At 42.6% G+C, this 18,005-nt stretch overlaps 1 protein-coding gene across 2 annotated transcripts; it reads left to right on the forward strand.

The window, feature by feature from the left end:
• Positions 1 to 309: 309 nt before the first annotated feature.
• SEC11C (SEC11 homolog C, signal peptidase complex subunit) lies at positions 310 to 14,941 on the forward strand. 2 transcript variants are annotated; one of them, XM_006913706.2, is made up of 6 exons: positions 310 to 507; positions 7,115 to 7,224; positions 10,190 to 10,339; positions 12,263 to 12,382; positions 14,069 to 14,126; positions 14,736 to 14,941. In XM_006913706.2, exons 1-6 carry the CDS (start codon positions 421 to 423, stop codon positions 14,787 to 14,789), a joined length of 579 nt encoding a protein of 192 aa, XP_006913768.1. In that variant the 5' UTR covers positions 310 to 420; the 3' UTR covers positions 14,790 to 14,941. The 2 variants fall into 2 exon arrangements, with proteins under 2 accessions (XP_006913768.1, XP_024903908.1); XM_025048140.1 differs by having other exon boundaries at positions 378 to 521.
• The last annotated feature ends 3,064 nt before the right edge of the window (positions 14,942 to 18,005 follow it).

Below are 18,005 nucleotides of genomic sequence, written 5' to 3' on the forward strand. Positions count from 1 at the left end.
CGAATGCGAGGGAGCTTTAGGTGTCTTCCTGGCGCCTGACCAGAGTCTTGGGGAATTCCATTCCTCTGGAATAGTCACTTCCACAAGTTACCCCTGCGATATGCAGGGTCACCCACTCGCTCGAGTTCCCTTGGAAGGGTCGGACAAGGCTCCTGAGCCCCGTCGCTGCGCTCCCGAGGAGACCTGGGTCCTCACTGGACGAGGCTCTCGCCCCGCGGCATTCTGGGAGTGGTAGTCTTCTTCCTCTGGGTTCTTTCCAGGTACGCCGGTGGCCAAGACTACCATTCCCAGACGCCTGAGCGAGTCACCAGTCAGGTGGCTTGCAAGGATGCGGGGCCGGTGGGCGGGGGCCCGGCCGGTGCCCAGCAGCTTTCTGTGACACCCAGACTCCGCGGGCCCCCTTGGCCCCGAGCCCCCACCATGGTGCGCGCGGGCGCCGTGGGGACGCATCTCCCCGCGTCCGGCTTGGACATCTTCAGGGACCTGAGGAAGATGAACAAGCGCCAGGTATCGGAGGCCCGGTAGGGGACGCGCCCGGGGGCCGGGGCTGGCTGCGACTGCGGGGAATCAAGGCATCCCAGTAGGGCTGCGGCAAGGACAGCGCCCCGCGACACTCCCGACGGGCTCTCAGAGTCCCGGGGTTCAAATCCACACAGACCCACGCGTGGGCACGTGTGTATGCTTTCTTGCACTGACAAGAGCCCAATTAGGGGAGGTTGGCCAGGAAGGGGAAAAAATAGAAATCTGGTCCAATGCACCTCAAATGCGCTTGACAAAGCGAGGAGAGATGACTCGGCCTTGAGTGACTTCTGTCTGCACGTGTTCCAAGGGCCACCCGGGGGAAGAGGGAACAGATTTCTCTGTGGGGCTCCTGAGGCCCGACGCCCAGAGAAAGGCTGCCCGCCGATGGAAGGGACAGAAAGGCAGGTGAAAGTAAAGAACTTTCCGACAAGGGGAACTGTACAGTAGTGCCTCCCAGGGCAGTTTCTTCCCAATCTGGGAAGTGTTTTCCCGACCATGCATGGGAGTAAAGAAAGTTCCTTGTGCCTAGAGAGCTCAGTGGTAGAGCTCAATCATTGTGGTCTGAATCCGTGTTCCAGAAGGGATTCCAGAAGTCTTCTCTAACTTATTTTTTGTTTGTTTTATTGAAGTATAGTTGACTTAAAATATTATGTTAGTTTGAGGTATCTCTAACTTCTTTCTCAGATTCTGTCATATGGTTGCACCTTAAATATAGGGGGCATTTAGCTTGGGGTCTTTGGGCAGCTGGGGTTGATTTGTCACTCTTCTGTGACCTAGGGGGAAAACTTCTTTCTTGCTCTCTCCTTAGCCAGCTATTGGCTGGCATTACTGTCTTTGGGTCTTTTTCTTCAGTATGAGGCAAGAGAGAGAGTAGGGACTAGAAATGAAGCCCTTTCCAGGAAAAATGCTTAAGCTTCTAGATAGAGAATTTAGGGGACGTGTAGGGCACATATACCGTGATGGATACTAATGGAGCCTAATACTTCTATCGATACTAATAATAAAGTATGCTAAGAAAAATGGAACCTTCGTAGTGGGAAGTGTCTTTTTTTTTCAATTATAGTTGACATTTAATATCATTTTACATTAGTTTCAGGTGTACCTCATGGTGGTTATACATTTATATAATTTATGAAGTGACCTTCCAGTTAAGTCTAGTACCCGCCTGGCACTGTACATAGTTATACAATATTATTGACTATATTCCCAATGCTGCACTTTACATCCCCGTGACTGTTTTGTAACTACCAATTTACACTTTTTAATCATTTCACCATTTTCACTCAACCCCCTAACTCCTCTCCCATCTGGCAACCATCAATTTGTTCTCTGTATCTATGTGTCTGTTTCTGTTATTTTTATTTGGTTATTTTATTGTTTGTTCAGATTCCACTTATAAGTGAGACCATATGGTATTTGTCTTTCTCTGTCTGACTTATTTCACATAGCATAATACCCTCTAGGTCCTTCCATGTTGTCGCAAATGGTAAGATTTCATTCTTTTTTTATGGCTGAGTAGTGTTCCATTGTATATATGTACCACATCTTCTTTATCTAGTCATCTCTTGATGGACACTTAGGTTGCTTCCATATGTTGGCTATTGTAAATAGCACTGCAGCGAACATAGGGTTGCACATATCTTTTCTAATTAGCATTTTGAATTTCTTCAGATAAATACCCCGAAGTGGAATTGCTGGGTCATAAGATTGTCCTAATTTTAATTTTTTGAGGAACCTTTATTTTGTTTGCCATAGTGGCTGCACCAGTTTGCAGTCCCACCAACAGTGCACAGGGGGTCCCTTTTCTCTACATCCTCTCCAACACTTGTTTTTTGACTTTTTGATGATAGCCATTCTGACAGTTGTGAGGTGATATCTCACTGTGGTTTTAATTTGCATTTCTCTGGTGATTAGTGATGTTGAGCATCTTTTCATATGTCTGTTGGCCATCTGTATGTCCTCTTTGGAGAAACGTCTATTCAGGTCCTCTGCCCATTTTTTAATTAGATTGTTTGGTTTTTTTGGTGTTGAGTTGTATGAGTTCTTTATAAATTTTGGATATTAACTCTTTATCAGATATAAGATTAGAGACTAGCTTCTTCCGTTCAGTAGGTTAACTTTTTGTTTTATGGATGGTTTCCTTTGCTGTGGTTTCCTTTGCTGTGCAAAAACTTTTTAGCTTTTTATAGTCCCATTTGTCTCTTTTTTCTTTTGTTTCTCTCACCCAAGGAGATACAAGAGAAAAAATGTTACTAAGAACAATGGCACAGAGTTTACTGCCTGTTTTCTTCTAGGAGTTTTATGGTTTCGGATCTTACATTTAAGTCTCTAACCCATTTTGAGTTGATTCTTATATTTAGGGTAAGCTCATCCAGTTTTTTTGTATGTATCTGTCCAGTTTTCCCAACACTATTTATTGAATAGACTGTCTTTACCCCATTTTTTATTCTTTACACACTTATCGTAGATTAAATAACCATATAGGCATGGATTATTCTGTTTCTAGTGGGAAGTTTTGATTGTCCTTGAAAATGACATCAATTCTTATGATTTGACATCATCCTGTTTCATTTGTCCAACTATTTTAAAGAGTGGGGTGCTGCCCATGGCAGGGCACAAGTTACTCCTTTGGGCATATGGCAGGTTTTTTTTTCCTCCCAAGTAGAATTTCAGACTAGTGCAGTAATGTGGTAAAGTCTGGTGACTTGAATTTCATGAACTGTGTTTAGAATCCGGTTGTTTCCAGGTGCTCATAGCCAATGAGCTCCTGGAAGTGTCTGTGATTAAGAGGAGTTGTGACGGTGATTATTATTAGCTTAAAAAACCAACAGCGAATGCCCTGAGCTTTGAAACTGTCCCCAAATAAATTCTCCAGGAAATAGAGCTTTATTTAAACATCTAGACTTATGGGACTGATTTACTGATGGTTAAAATCACAGACTGTTGGAGAAGGCCTTCTGATGAATGTAACAATCCCTAAACCATTTTGCCTTTTGAAAGATCTATATATTCCCACTCCTAGTGAAAAGGCCTATCAATAGCTGTTGCATTGCCTATGTTTTGTTGGTCTTCTAATTAAAATTCAGAAGCTCAAAGCTGCTGCCTCCTGGTACTTAAAAAAAGCTTTATCCTTTTGCTTGTTTCTTTTTCTTTTTCCCTCCAAAATAGCATCCTGTGACACCTTGTCAGGCGTGCATGCTCCACCAATCCTGGAAATGGGTCCTCCTTTCTCTGCTGCCCCTGCTTACTATTAAGGCAAGAGTCACATGCAAACACAAGGGCTCTTTGTTTTCTCAGTGAGGAAGAGAGGAAGAAATACAGCTACTGGCATTTCGGCTGCGCTCAGCCAGAACATCTGGTCTCAAATGTTTCTTTAAAACCTTCAGACATTAGCTATTCATTTCATCTTTGGTTGACAGAGACTGAGGGTGGGCTTGCTTCTAAACTCTGCTGGGTTATTAAGTGCCACGCATACCAAGTTAGTGGGCAAAGAATAACAACAACAAAAGGCACCCATGAAACGTAATGGTCTAATTTTTAGATCCCAGGCAGCTTGTCAGTAGTTCAATCAGAATGTTTCTAGATTTCAGGATTTCAATCTTAGACGCAGATTGATAGGCCCCGTAAAAGTAGGGCGTTGGAAGTGTGATCTACGGTTTTGCGGTCAGCCCGATTGTTAGGTTTTTGTATCATTGGCCATTTCTTTAGCAAATAGATATCTTGCTCAAAGGACGTTTTTTTGAGGGATTGATTTTACTTCCCTTTTTTTGAGGAATTGATTTTACTTCCCTTCGATGAATTTTTCAAGCATAAAAAATCATACTGGAAAATAAATTCTCAGTTCTCAGTCTTTATTAGATAAATGGCAGGATTTTATCATGTACTTTTATCAGAGTGGAGCCTGATAGTTTGAAAACCTCTCTATAAATGACAGTCTCTGTTTAAAATCGTGGCTTGGGACTTTCCTAAACAGGTCTGTAATTCATAATGAAACGACGTTTATCAAATCCTTTAAGTCAGGCAGAGCAGGTGAACAACTTCTGCTTTAGATTGATGTGACTAAACCAATTTTAGTTTAGAAGCATATTTTAATGTATTATAGCCCAACGCTTTATATTTGCTTTGTCCTCCAGTTTCCTTTTTTGCTCTCCTGGGGATTTAATAATAGTTTCATAATTTGCTTTTGACATCATAGCCAAAGAGTTTTTTAAAAATGGTATGTAACTTTAATTTTGAATCAACGCTTATTTTCTTGTTTTCCTTCATTATGTCAAAATATCATCACAGTTATTTTAATTCACTTTTTATATCCCCACTTTCAGTCATATCCTTCCAAATTACCTTGAATTACATAATTTCACATAGGTATAATATTAGCAGGAGACAGTTTTGAGTTCTGCTTTTCCTACCTTAGTATCATATCAGAATATGGTTTCATGTTGTGTCACACTTCAAAATGACTGCTTTAATGGCCACATAATATTCTGTCAAATTGTACTTCTCTTAAACACTTTTTCCCCAGATTTTGGAATTAATCCATACTCAACATATCTTAAGCGTTTTGTCATGTCATTAAAAGTCTTTAAGCATCGTTTTAAATAGTGCAGTAATTTGCCATTATTTACACAATCATTTCTCTATTGTTGCTCATTTATTTGCTTTCCCCTGTTATTAGAAATAAGACTGTGATAAATATCTTTGGGGCATAATTCCCTATCTGCCTTTATTTTAGGCTGAATTCCCAGAAGTAGGATTACTAGACGAAGAGTAACCTCTTGATACAAAATTGTTTTCTGAATGGTTATGTCAACTTGCATTCCCACCACAATGCACCCTTGCCAAGCACTTTGTATCAGCATCAAAAAAAAAAAAAAAAAAAAAAAATCCTTTAAATATTCTAGGCCAAAAAAAGTGGGGGCCAGGAGAGTAGAGGCAGGATTTGGTTTGAACACTTTAAATATTTATTCACTGCTTTTATTTCTTCTCTGGGCAATTAATAGTTTTAAGCTTTTATCTCTCTCTCTCTCTCTTTTTTTTGCTCCAAGATAGGCAATCAGGAAAGGAAACAAGATCAATAAAAGAGTAGAAGCTAGAAAACAGATGAAAGCGTGGTAACTGACAGCCAGAGAAAGCCGGAATCCTAAGCCTTCCCCATTTATGCTGCTGAGTCCTCAGAGACTCAAGTACTGGCAGTACCCATGTCTCTGGATCTGGGGGTAAAGGGTACTGGGGCTAAAATAAACTCGACTGAAAAAGCCGAGAAACAGGCCCCTAGCTGTCCTCCCCACATCCCTCAGCAGTCTTCCTCTCCCAAGTTGGGGTCTGGAAGTTTCTTCCCTGCAGGGGTAAATTCTTACTCCTGGAAGGTCCCTGAATAAGGACCGCCAGGCCTAGTGGAGGATGTGGATACTGTGCCGGGAGGGACCACGTGCTGATGATGGAGAGAGACAAGGGAAGGGTTGAGGTCCGGAGGAACAGGAGCCCCACTGCGTAGGTGAGCACGTATGCCACAGGACAGGCAGTGCGGTTGGGTCGAGGGGGTGATTGGGTTAGAGACGTGAAGATCGAGCAGAGCCGGTTCAGTTCCAGGTATGCTGCAGAGAGTAGATGGTTCCGTTGAAGGGAAGAGGTCACTGGAGATGAGGGGGAATTGAGACGCCAGAGTGTTAGGCGGGCCATGCACACAGCTCTTCAGATCACCCAGGGCCACCAGGGGGGTTGCGAAGAGGAGCCTGAGTCAGGTACCGGAGTAGGGAGTGGTCTGAGGACAGTAAGGGCAGATGCCCCGAGGGGCTTATGTTTCTCATAGTACTAGGCACAGTAGACATTTGGGCCAATGGTTCAGCTACAGCCGGGCAGGGTGTTGTGACGTGGGCTGGTGGTGCTTTTGTCCTCAATCCTTGGGGGCTGGCTGGTGTGGCAGGCAGCTGTCAGCAAGGAGGAGCCTGTGCTTCAGCACGTGATGGAGGGAGGGATGAGGACCAGCCCTGTGGATCTTAACACAGTGGTTTAACGTGGGGCGAGGTCAGGTTAGAATTAGATATTGACTCATGTGGCCTTCCATTTATGGAAAACCTAAATATCCAGGAGTTTAAAGTTTTTGTTGACTTTTAGATGCAGAATGGCCTCATTGCTAAGTACTGAGGACTTTGAAGCCTCATCTGGGGCTGCTTTGGCTGAGGGGCTGAGGAGCGGGTCTTAGGTGACCCAGACCGCGTGTGCCAGGCGCTCGGGTCGGACCTGTGTGCTCCGCAGCAGAGCTGAGGCCCTGGCGGTGCCTCCTGCGTCGCCGGAGCCCTCGGGGTTGAGGTGCTGGGAGTCCCGGGGAGGTAGGCGGTCTGAGCGAGGCTCTACCGAGGTAGGTCCCACGGAATGAATGCTCTGGGTTTCCGCTCCCTTTCCTCTCCCTGAAGGAGAGACCTGTAGGGAGGGCTCATTCCCTGGACAGAAGTTGACTTACCACCTAGCTCTGTAGCATGAGAGTTAGTTCACATCATCACGGTGTGTCTTTTTAACCAGCACACCTCCAGCTCAGGGTTAACGCCTGTCCTGCCGCTGGTTTTCACTGTTGCTTTGGCCTTTTTCGTTCCAGCTCTATTACCAGGTTTTGAACTTCGCCATGATTGTGTCTTCTGCGCTCATGATCTGGAAAGGCTTGATCGTCCTCACTGGCAGCGAAAGCCCGATCGTCGTGGTGCTGAGGTAGGTCCCGCAGGCTGTCACACTGCTGCCCAGGGACAAGGAGCAGCGTTGCCTCGAGTGAAAGCAGGTGACAGGCAAGACTCAGTGTTTTCATTGGCTAAACGATTAAGAGTCTTCTTTATTTATATCCATTTTGAGAATATTTACTTTCTCTGGCTTTTGTTGAAAACCTTATCTTTTCTGACAGACATTTTAGAGCTTTTATCATGTTGATGCTAATGCTCCAGTGCAATATATTTGCTTTTGTATTTTCATATTCGAATCCACGTAAAAAGGCAATTTAATAATATGGTATTAATGCATTATTTGCATACAAATTGACTTTTAAGCAGAGATAATTTAAACTTACTTGCTTTTCCTTGCACCACACAGGCAGGGGCTGCATATCCCCGGTGACTGGCACGGTGTCTAGTGTTTCTTCCAGCGTTTTCTGCAGTCCTGCTGCAGGTGGCTGTTCCCTTCTCCACACTATTGCTCTTGTAAAGCACACAGCTTTTATTTTAGAAAAGTTGGTGTTTTAGTTAACTTCACGTAGCCGTAAAGTCATCCAAAAGGAAAAACTTAACCATCAATTTGAAAAGAAATCACCGTGTTTGGAGCCTGTTAAGTGTTTCAGGATGCTTTCTGCCCACAGGGTCTTAGATCATTGAGTCTTGCTGGGGTGGCAGTGGAGCCCCTCTGTTTTACAAGTGGCACAGTGGGCTGTAGCAGTGACCCGGGCAGGGTCACAGCTGGCCGGTGCAGCAGCCAAGGCCCGCATGGAGGGTCCTGGGCTCCCAAGCCAGTGCCCTTCCCTCCCCTGGGCCCTGCCGCCATGTCATGGCCTCAGCCATGGCCCTGCTTTGCCAGGCCACCCTTGTGTGGCTGGCCAAGGGCCACTTCTAGGCATACGGCATTTCCATAAAGTGTGGAGCCTGAGGAGAGCATTGTGGGGGGGACAGGGCGGGGCTCTGCTTGGCCGGCGTTCACACTGTGCTCCAGGGGCGCCCTGGGGTCGGGTGCTAGGTTAGGGGGGAGAAGGAGACCAGGCTTACGGATTCTAGACATCTTAGCCTTGCTTCGGTCATGACCCTCCACTCCGATGTATCATGTTTTACTCTTGGTAAGATTTCATCGTAAGGACAGATTTTAAGGCTTAAAAAACAAAAAGAACTTAAAAACCTGAAATTGAGATGGGCCCTCTCACTTAACAGATAGGGAACCTGTGACCCAGCGAGGCCAAGTCACTTGCACGTTACAGTCATTTGGCGGAGCCACAACGACTCTCCTTAAATCACACAGACACACTTGTACACAGAAGCTGTGCAATTGCAGTATGTAGGGATATTTTTTAAAGCATCTTTTACAATTCTAAAGCAGTTCGGTTTGTCATTGTGAACTGTTGGCATCACGAGAGATGTGTGAGTGACCTCGGGGATCCCTGACCTTGGAATCCCGGGCCCATGAGGAAAGCAAGTGCAGACATTGCAAGGAACTTCTCTCCTGCGGGACACGATATAGACCCGATGCCCGACTGCCGCGCACTCTTCCTGCTTCTGTGACTTGTCCAGGAGGTTTTTCTAGCCGCAGTTCTTAATGGTTATCACAGACTGCGATGGCTTTCTAGAAACATCTTCCCATTGTGCGTCTTCACGAATTTCGTTGAAAGAATAAAGGTGAAGCAATAGATGAAGGAATTACCTTAAGCGTTTTAGCCGTTATTCTTTAAAAGACAACAGAGCCCTCAAATGATTGTTTTATTTTCAGAGGGAAACAGAATAAACTTACATGTCGAGGGACAAAAAAAACACCCAGTTTGTTTTTACTCAGATGTTTTCTTTTTCTTACCCTTGTGGTCATTTCTGTTTTTTGCCCTTTCTACCTTTTTTATTCAGATTTCCTATTTTTGAATGCTAGATCTATTACTGTATTTAGTGTCACTAGTTTCACTTACAAATAAACACATCGGCAGGTACTTAGTGACAGGCCAGTCTCTGCCGCATGTCACCTTGCTGCGTTCTGCATGCGCTTACAGGTTTAAGGCATGCCAGGGCCGGGAGGGACAGGGGGCCAACTTCTAGAGGTACCCCCACTGTGAACCCACATTTTGCTTTAAAGCTCCCCGTTTCTCTACTAGTCTGGTTCATTTTCTCCCTTCCTGCCCTCAACAAATTCACTCATCATTGGCTGCATAGCCCCTATTTAACCATATTTCTAGGTCTTATTTATTTTCTCATGCATTAAACAAAACATGAGCATATGGAAAATGAATTCTATTTTGATAATTTCAGCTTCCATTAGATTACAATTGATTTTGAATCCAAGGATTTTTGGTGTGGGTTTAAACTGGTATCAAGTAGGATTATTTATCGACCTCCACATCAGAAACAGTCAACATGGGTTAAAACGGGGCTTTCTATAGAATGTGGTCGAAAGGATGATGCCGCAGAAGTCAAAAGACACGGGTTTGAATTTTGTCCCAACCCTCAGCTTGGCTGTCAGGTATTTCATCCTCCTGAGTGTCTTCATTTATTTGTTTTTCATTCCTTGAAAAAGTACATCTGTGTCTAGGTGCTGAGGACACACCATAAAATGGAAGAATTGCCCTTGAGTATCACCCAGCTTTCAGAGTCTCCAGGTCTGAATGAAATTAGTGATGTATTTGTAGACGTAGGACTTTTTTTTAAGGCTACTCATTGGGAGAGTCCACTTTCTTCTTGGTTCTTTTTCTACCTAATACAAACTGCAGAGGGGCCCGGCGGTGCCCCCCTCCTCTCAGACCTCACGCTAAGAAGACATCGTCACCTTTCACACTCACTATTATCACCTTGCACAGTCAGATGAAAACTGGGCTTGTTTAAAGCTTATAGATCTACTCTATACAAGTTGAAACTCTAACCCAAATGTTTATTATATTCTTTACGAATTGAAATGTTCACCTTGTGACCGCAGAGTAATTTGGATGTGCTTTTGTGTTTCTTTCTAGTGGCAGTATGGAGCCAGCCTTCCACAGGGGCGACCTTCTGTTCCTAACAAATTTCCGGGAAGACCCTATTAGAGCTGGTGAAATCGTTGTTTTTAAGGTCGAAGGACGAGACATTCCCATAGTTCACAGAGTAATCAAAGTTCATGAAAAGTAAAGATGCTTTACTTCTTTTTGGTGTTATTTTGTAAATTTTTGGTAGATTGTTTTAATGGTTAATTAGAAAGTGGCAAATGCACTGAATTGTTTTCCTAGTTCTGCCATTTACTAGTTGGGTGATTTTGGACCTGTTGCTTAACTCAGTCTATAAGATGGAGATGATAATACTTTACCCATAATAACTCACAGGTTGATGAGAATTTAATGAACTGACATACATTAAAGAACTTGAAGCATAGTTGCACAATGTAAAGTGGGATGCATTGTAGCATATTGTTAGAAGGAGTCCCAAGGAAAATAAAATCCCATTGTAATTGAGGATGTGAGAATTATTTTGATATGAGAATTATTTTCTGAGATGCAGAAAGCTACCTGTTTATGTCACTTTGGACCAAGTGGCATTCTCAACAGTAATATTAGCTCTGGATGGATAAACATTCCTTTCCCCAACTCATCCATGACTCAGTCATTGCACATCCTGCATCAGTTCTCCACACGCCCCCCCCGCCCCCACAAATGGCCTTTCCTTTCCTTTCAATGCCATTGATGACTTATTAAGACACTTTTTGAGAACCAGAAACAGTTACTTCTAGCTCATATATATATTGAGTTCACATGAGAGAATATAGCCACATGATTAGTGAAAATGTTACATTTTATGTACTCGGTTATTCATTTACCTTTATGCAGCTTAGTGTAGCATCTTTACCTGCATGAATTCTGGAATTAAATCTAGGTATGTATATTTGTGTTATTAATGGAGGATTTCTCATCCCGTGTGTGTGTGTGCATGTGCCATAACTATTAGTGCATTTCCGGTATTTAGATTCCCATTCCATTCACTGCTTTTGAGGTGTTCCCCAAAGATGTTGGTACTTAAAACATTCACTTCATTTTACTCTAAACATCAGAATGGCCCTGTTTCAGTTTGTGTTAATACACTGGTACTGCACTAATGTTACTTGGTGTCTACTTGTTAACTTCTTGATGAAGAAATATGCTTAGTCATGATGTGACACAGCACTCTCACCTGGCTTAAAAATAATTTCTAAAGATGAGAAATTGTTCAAAGTTGAGGAAATAATGAGGACTTGCTGTAATTCGCATGAATTGTGAGAGACTGCCTGGATTTTTATCCTCTTGATTTCCTTTATAACCATGGCTGCAAATCAGCTTGCTCCTTTGGCACAGTTTCAGATCTCTGTGGTCTTTTAAGCTCTTGTCAGATTATAATTCTTTCATTTGTCTTATTGAAAGAAGACCCTCTTTAAACCTCTATAATGCTGCAATATTGTGTTCTAGTGTCAAGACTTATGTAAGCACCAGTTTAGTATGTTTAAAATGACTCCCATGTGTCTCTTTAACACTGGTTTTATGCCATTTGTGATTCCTGTTTCTTTGCAAACTGGATTTTACACCACTTTGCTCAGTGGTGAAGGAAATAATGCATTAACACTCTGCATTTGGCAAGGAAAAGTAAGTTTGAGGAGGGCTCTGAGCACACTTGCATTTGATTTACCTCATTCTCAAATCTGTGTGATCTGGGACCAAACTCATGTCTAGAATGAAGAGGACTATAATCCATGTTAACAAGTTGGTCCATGAGGACTAAGAAAGAGTGAAAACAGTTGCTGGAAGCTAATCATTGCCGTACTGGTGCCCTTGTGCTTTGCTCTGCTTTCTGGTTGTCAGGGTAACTTGAGCGTTTAGGATTTAAGTCTATAAAATTGTCATTAGATTTGTGCTTTAGTTGAATGGTTATCTGTAAGCAGTCATCTTAGACCAAGAAGGATCAGGTTATTTTTAACTGCTTTTCTAAATGCCTATATCAGGCTATAAAGTGTTGAGTGAACTAATATTTTTCTAATGATGCTGTGCTGAAAATAATTTTTGAAAGGACATTATTTTGCTTTCCAGAGATAATGGAGACATCAAATTTCTGACTAAAGGAGATAATAATGAAGTTGACGATAGAGGCTTGTACAAAGAAGGCCAGAACTGGCTCGAAAAGAAGGACGTGGTGGGAAGAGCCAGAGGGTGAGAATTAACTTTTAAGTTATATAGAAGAGTCAGAAACTAGAAAAATACTTAGAAACAAAGAAATTAAATGTTCAGGCTAATAGAACCATTGATTATAAATATTATACATCTGGAGAGTTATAATTAGTTCTAGTTTATATTGTGATGACTAAATAAAACTCATAACTAAAGACCTGAAACCTAAAACCGAATGTAAGTATAGTATATATATATCATGAGTTTAATTCTATTTTTGAAAAAAATCCTCACCTAGAGATTAGTCATTTGTGGATTTTAAATAACAATTACAAGAAAGTATCTCAGAGACAGCACACTGTTAACACTTTGGTGAATGGTCTAGCCCGTCTCTGTACCTGTATGGATATGTGTATGCACATATAATATATAATTTTACATAGAATTTAATCTGTTTTTACCCAACAGGAAGTTGGAGATAGGTTTCTGTGTCAAAGCTACATCTGTATCTTTTTAAATGGCTATAGACTGTTCCCCTGAGAATCATGACTTATTTAACTATTCCTCTTTTGGTAGATATTTAGATGATGTCTAAATATCATCATTTTTCACTGTTAAAAAAACAGTTCTGTGATAAATCTTATATTTATCTTTGCATGATTATTCCAGCAATGAGTCCTGCTTCTGAGTGACACAGCAGAGAGTATATCCTCTTATTAAAAAAAAAAAAAAAAAAGGCAATTCTTCCTCTAGGTGACCCTTTTTGTGTTTAACCATTATTAGGAATGTCTGTTTTATCTTATCTAAACCCCACCAGCTGTGTAAGGCTGGAGAACACTGGTTACCACGTGCTGAGATTCAGCTCATTCATCAGATTGTGGTTCAGGGCCTCTTTCTACCCCTTTTCGCCTCTGCTCACCTTTTAACCATTTTTACTCTGTTGCATTTCCACTTGAATATCTGCGGGGCGATGAGAGAGACTGCCAGTGGGTCAGTGCTGTGTTTTCAGACACTCTGCTGATAGGCTTTGTATAAGCAGGAGGTTGAAGCTACTAATTTAAATAAGACCGAAGGGGACTAAGGGTGTGTTCCCTTGTTGTCCGACTGCCTACATATTGACCATTAATTTTGTCAGCGTGATCGTCAGTTAGCCTGTGCTTTGAACCTTCTCTCTCTGGGATCATAATCGTGTTTCGGTATAAGTTAGGGGATTCACATTTGTTCTCACAGCCCAAAACACTCGTTCATTACATCTGAAAAGCACTGTGAAATGAAAACGACGATGATTCTGCCCATTACAGACTGAATATCCGTGTACTTTAGATGCCTTCTCTAATAGCAATTTTTAGATAGGCTATCTGAATCTTACTTCTCTGCTAAAAAATGAAAAAACCGGATTGACGAAAGTTGCCCATTCCATTTTTACAAGTGGCTCAACTATTTATCTTAATTCTGTTATGGTGAATGCAGCAAGCGAAGACAAGTAGCGCCTCTAACTGAAGTCACGTGTCTACTTAAAAAACTATCCTGGCTATTAGCGCTGATGCTTTTTACTGTGAAAAAGAAAGCCTTAGAGATAGGAGCGACCATGGCTCTGACAGCCCGTCACTGGCTTGCCTTCCCGAGGGAGATTTGTTTCCTAAGGCCGATTTACAGTGTTTTCAAAGGTCGCTATCGTCATATTGTAAATAATTTTTATATTTCTGGCTTTTTTGTCGCATATTTTAGGTTTTTGCCATATGTTGGTATGGTCACCATAATAATGAATGACTATCCCAAATTCAAGGTAGGAATTTATGTGTGTGTTTGTCTTTTTCAAAAAAATATTGGAGCTTTTACGTGCACAACTATAAAGATGCAGTTTGTTTAAGATGTTTTGCTAGTTCTTTTTTCTTCAGACTATTTGTAGTTAACTACAAATTAACAATTATTCTAATTATTGACATAAATTAATTATTTAAAATAGCTACTTTCACCTTTTATGGTCATAGTGTGTTCTAAAATGGCACCTATGTATTTGTTGCTTTTTGTTCTAGAAATCTTTAAACATGAAAAAAGTAGGACAATAAACTCATTAATGCCTATCTCCCCACTTGAATAAAAATGGTATCTATTTTTTTAAAATCACTTGAAAAACAATAGGAAACCTACTCAGGAATGAGCAATGCATTAGCTGCGTGTGTTGGGTGTTTGAGCCTTCCTCCATCAATATATTTTTGGGTTTTTAACCACGATGTGGCATTGAACAGCTAATTTGGAGAACAAGGCATGGGGGAAGAGGTCACCTTTTGATTCTGTCCTCAGTACAGCAGTGAACAGACTTCATCTGAGCACATTTACAAACCAAATTCATTTCTAGACCTCACAGTAATTTTCCATTGTGTTTTCTTTACAGTATGCTCTTTTGGCTGTAATGGGTGCATATGTATTACTAAAACGTGAATCCTAAAATGAGAAGCAGTTCCTGGGACCAGATTGAAATGAATTCTATTGAAAAAGAGAAAAACTAATATATTTGAAATGTTCTACTTTCTGTATAAAGGGAAGCAATCCAGAGACGTTCGTGTCTTGTCCAAATAAATGATTCATCCGTAAAGATTATTTTCTTTTGTGGGCTCTGATTCGAATCTGCTCCGTCTATCTGCCACTCGTGGTAGTCGTTCTAAACCGAGTGAGGGTCTGCACCAGCTCGGGAATCGGGCAGGCCACTTCTGGGCCTGCTGGGGGGACAACGTGTGGTTCTCCAGGACGGATTTGCGATGTCTGAGTCTCAAAAATAGAATTCTCTGCGTAACATGGTGACATTTCTGGGGGAAACAAACAGGCCCTTGAAAGAGGAAGGTTTCTTATTTATTAAGACCATTAATAAAGCCGAAAACTTTTTAGAGAAAAGGTGTAATCTGCTTTGTTTTTGTGGTTTGTGGTTTGTGGTTTGGCTAAATTATTTGAAAAAAATATTTAAGTTGTGAAAACAGCGCACACTCCTTTGAAAACTTGCAAAAAGTGCAGAAGGGTGAAGTGGGCATGTCTCTTCCCTCAGTTTCCTGGGATGTCCATGTTTCAGTTTAGTCATTTACGTCATATGCAGTCCTGCAGGTAAAGCAGCCCTTCCTTAAATACTTACCAGGCACTTACGTTCCAGCCGCTGTCCCAGGTGCTGGGGATACAACGTCCCAGGCCGGATGGAGTTTGATGCCAAGTGGGAGGAACAGATAATAAACCGACACGTGTTTCAGCAGTGACGGTTGCTATGAGGAAAGATAAAATGGGGTAAGCTGATAGAGGCTGAAAGAGGATACTGCTTTTCATCGGGGGGTCAGGGGAGACCTCTGAGGGGGTGACATGAAGGAGAGGTAGGAGACGAGAGGGAAGAAGACGTGTAAGTCTTGGGGGAGAGCATTGCAGCGAACACGAGGCCCCGGCGGAAGGGAATGCTCTTCTCGAGCTTAGGGAGTGCGCAGAGCACCTGGCTGCTGTCACCTGGCTCTGACCCAGGTGTTGAGCGGGGGCGGCTGAGAGTGCATTCCCAGCACGCCCAGAGGTGCCGGTGCTGCTGGGGCCTGGACCACGCTGCGTAGCAAAGCGTTAGAGAAACAGGAGACCAGCGATGTTTTTAAATATTCTCTTCAGTTTTACAAAAATGTTCTCATCACCGGACAATATGATGGTGACATCCTTTCAGTCCGAACTTTCAAATCTACCTCATGCTTTTAGATCTGTTGAATCCTGATCTAAGAATTTAAAATCCCTGAAAGTCACTTAACCACCGATGGGCCTTGAGAAAGTTACTTAACTTTTCTCGGCGTCAAATGGAGGGTAAGGATGGCATTTACCAACCTGGTTGTCCTGAGTAATGATAATTCACTGAATGCTCTTAGCACAGTGCTTCACCCGTACACAATACGCAGTACGCACACCGCAAGCGTCACGCACTGTTGTGTGTGTCTTCCGTTAGTGCAAACCTGTGCCTCCTTACACACCTGTGCAGCTGCTTTCCAAGTGAGCTCCTGGTTTGGTAAGGATCAGCAGGAGTGATCGGCGGGGGGACCGCTTGCCCTGTAATCCTTTATCTCCACTAAAATAGGCTATTGCAACAATAATGGCCCTCATCCTGGTGAAATCAGCAAAATTGAAAGAAAAAAAATTTACAGGATAATTTCTGAAAATGTTATTCTCGTCCCTTTTAATAAACTTAATAAAAATAGATTTTTCTTTCCTTAACTAAAAATGGAATTTAAAAATGTTGAGGCAAAACTGTCATCTTCCTGAAGTTCTATAGTTGGTCAATACAGACTTCTAAGAAGCGCTTACCATAGCTAAGCTTTTCGGTAATTCTTGGAAGATGCCCAATATTCTGAAATAAACTTCACAGAGACCCCTAAGAACCCTAAGGTAACTCAGCCAGTGCCACTTAACTGTGACTAGTTAGAAAACACATTCTCTTTTGGCCTCTCAGATGCTATTGGTCCTTATAAAATAGATGATGGGCGTTAATGCTGGGTTGAGGTTTTTTTTTATCTGGGGGTCTCAGTTGCAGCCTCAATGTCTGGAACACATCGACAAGAGTCAGGCCTATATCTGAGGAGACGAAGTCAGCGCTGCAACATCCAAGTCCCTTGCAGTTTCTCCGTCAGGTGGGCGCTCCTGCTGGGAGCTTTCATGTACTCCCGTGACATCACTCACCGCTTTTCCACTTCACGACAGCTTCAGCATCAAAGTTAGAAAGTGTTCAGTGGACACGGGCCAGACAAGTAATACCCACTGAGGAGGGAGAGGACAGAGTGTGAGAACAGTGCAGGGGTGTCAAGGTGCCACCTGGTGTAGGGACGGCCAACCCAAGTTTCAGCCCACAAAGTCCTCACAGTATCACGAAGACGTTCAATGGTGTTTGCTATACCGTGTTTAAGATTGATTTAGGTTTCCATCAAAAATGAGGGTTTCTACTACGGGGATAAGCTTTAGTGTTTTTCTGTTTGTTCGTTTGCTTTTTAAGTTTTTAGGTTTTTTTTAACAAAAGGTTAGTGGCAGGACCTCTGATTTTCCAACCCCCAGGCCTACCCCTTTGACGATGGATATGTCAGTGTGACGCAAATACTGGACAAAACACAGCTCCACGTGTGTGTGTGAAGGCACGCGCGCACACATAAACACTGCAACAGCCGGACTGTGGGCTCCAAACTGCTCCTCTATGAAAACGTTGGATTTGCCACTGTCCCCAGCAAGACTGGGCAAATGAAACCTTCTTGTGAAGTGAAGGGAGTCTGTCTGTTTTGAACAAGCAAGGTATGAGAACCTTTAAATTAGGGGCAACGAGCCTGGGCATCCGCACTTTAAAAAAACTCCCCAGGTGACTCATGCAGCCAGGGTCCAGAACCACTGAGAAACATTTATACGAATTAGTTGGGAGTCAATGTGATTAGGATGCTCGATTGTTCATAGTTTCCTTCTCATTTTCATGAAATCATTTTCAGATTGTACGACAGGAAAAAACCAGAAACACGCCACGTTTCTGCACCACCCTTCCGCCACCAGTTCCCACACTAGACAGATGCTCGAGCACCTACCTCATCATATGAAGTATCGATCGGCCCAGCGCACCGGACACTCGGGGAGTCGCATCCTGAAACTCCGGGCAGAGATCCATCCATCCCCCTTGTTTGGGTTC

The sequence above is a fragment of the Pteropus alecto genome, unplaced genomic scaffold (genome assembly GCF_000325575.1).
Source record: "Pteropus alecto unplaced genomic scaffold, ASM32557v1 scaffold14, whole genome shotgun sequence".
In the NCBI taxonomy this organism is placed as follows: domain Eukaryota; kingdom Metazoa; phylum Chordata; class Mammalia; order Chiroptera; family Pteropodidae; genus Pteropus; species Pteropus alecto.

What these genes read in the sequence shown, in the direction of transcription:
- SEC11C (XM_006913706.2), top strand. Translation starts at nt 421, where the DNA reads ATGGTGCGCGCGGGCGCCGTGGGGACGCATCTCCCCGCGTCCGGCTTG. An exon ending in GTAATCAAAGTTCATGAAAA is followed by an intron (nt 10,340 to 12,262) that starts GTAAAGATGCTT and finishes TTTGCTTTCCAG; the next exon opens with AGATAATGGAGACATCAAAT. An exon ending in ATGACTATCCCAAATTCAAG is followed by an intron (nt 14,127 to 14,735) that starts GTAGGAATTTAT and finishes TTTTCTTTACAG; the next exon opens with TATGCTCTTTTGGCTGTAAT.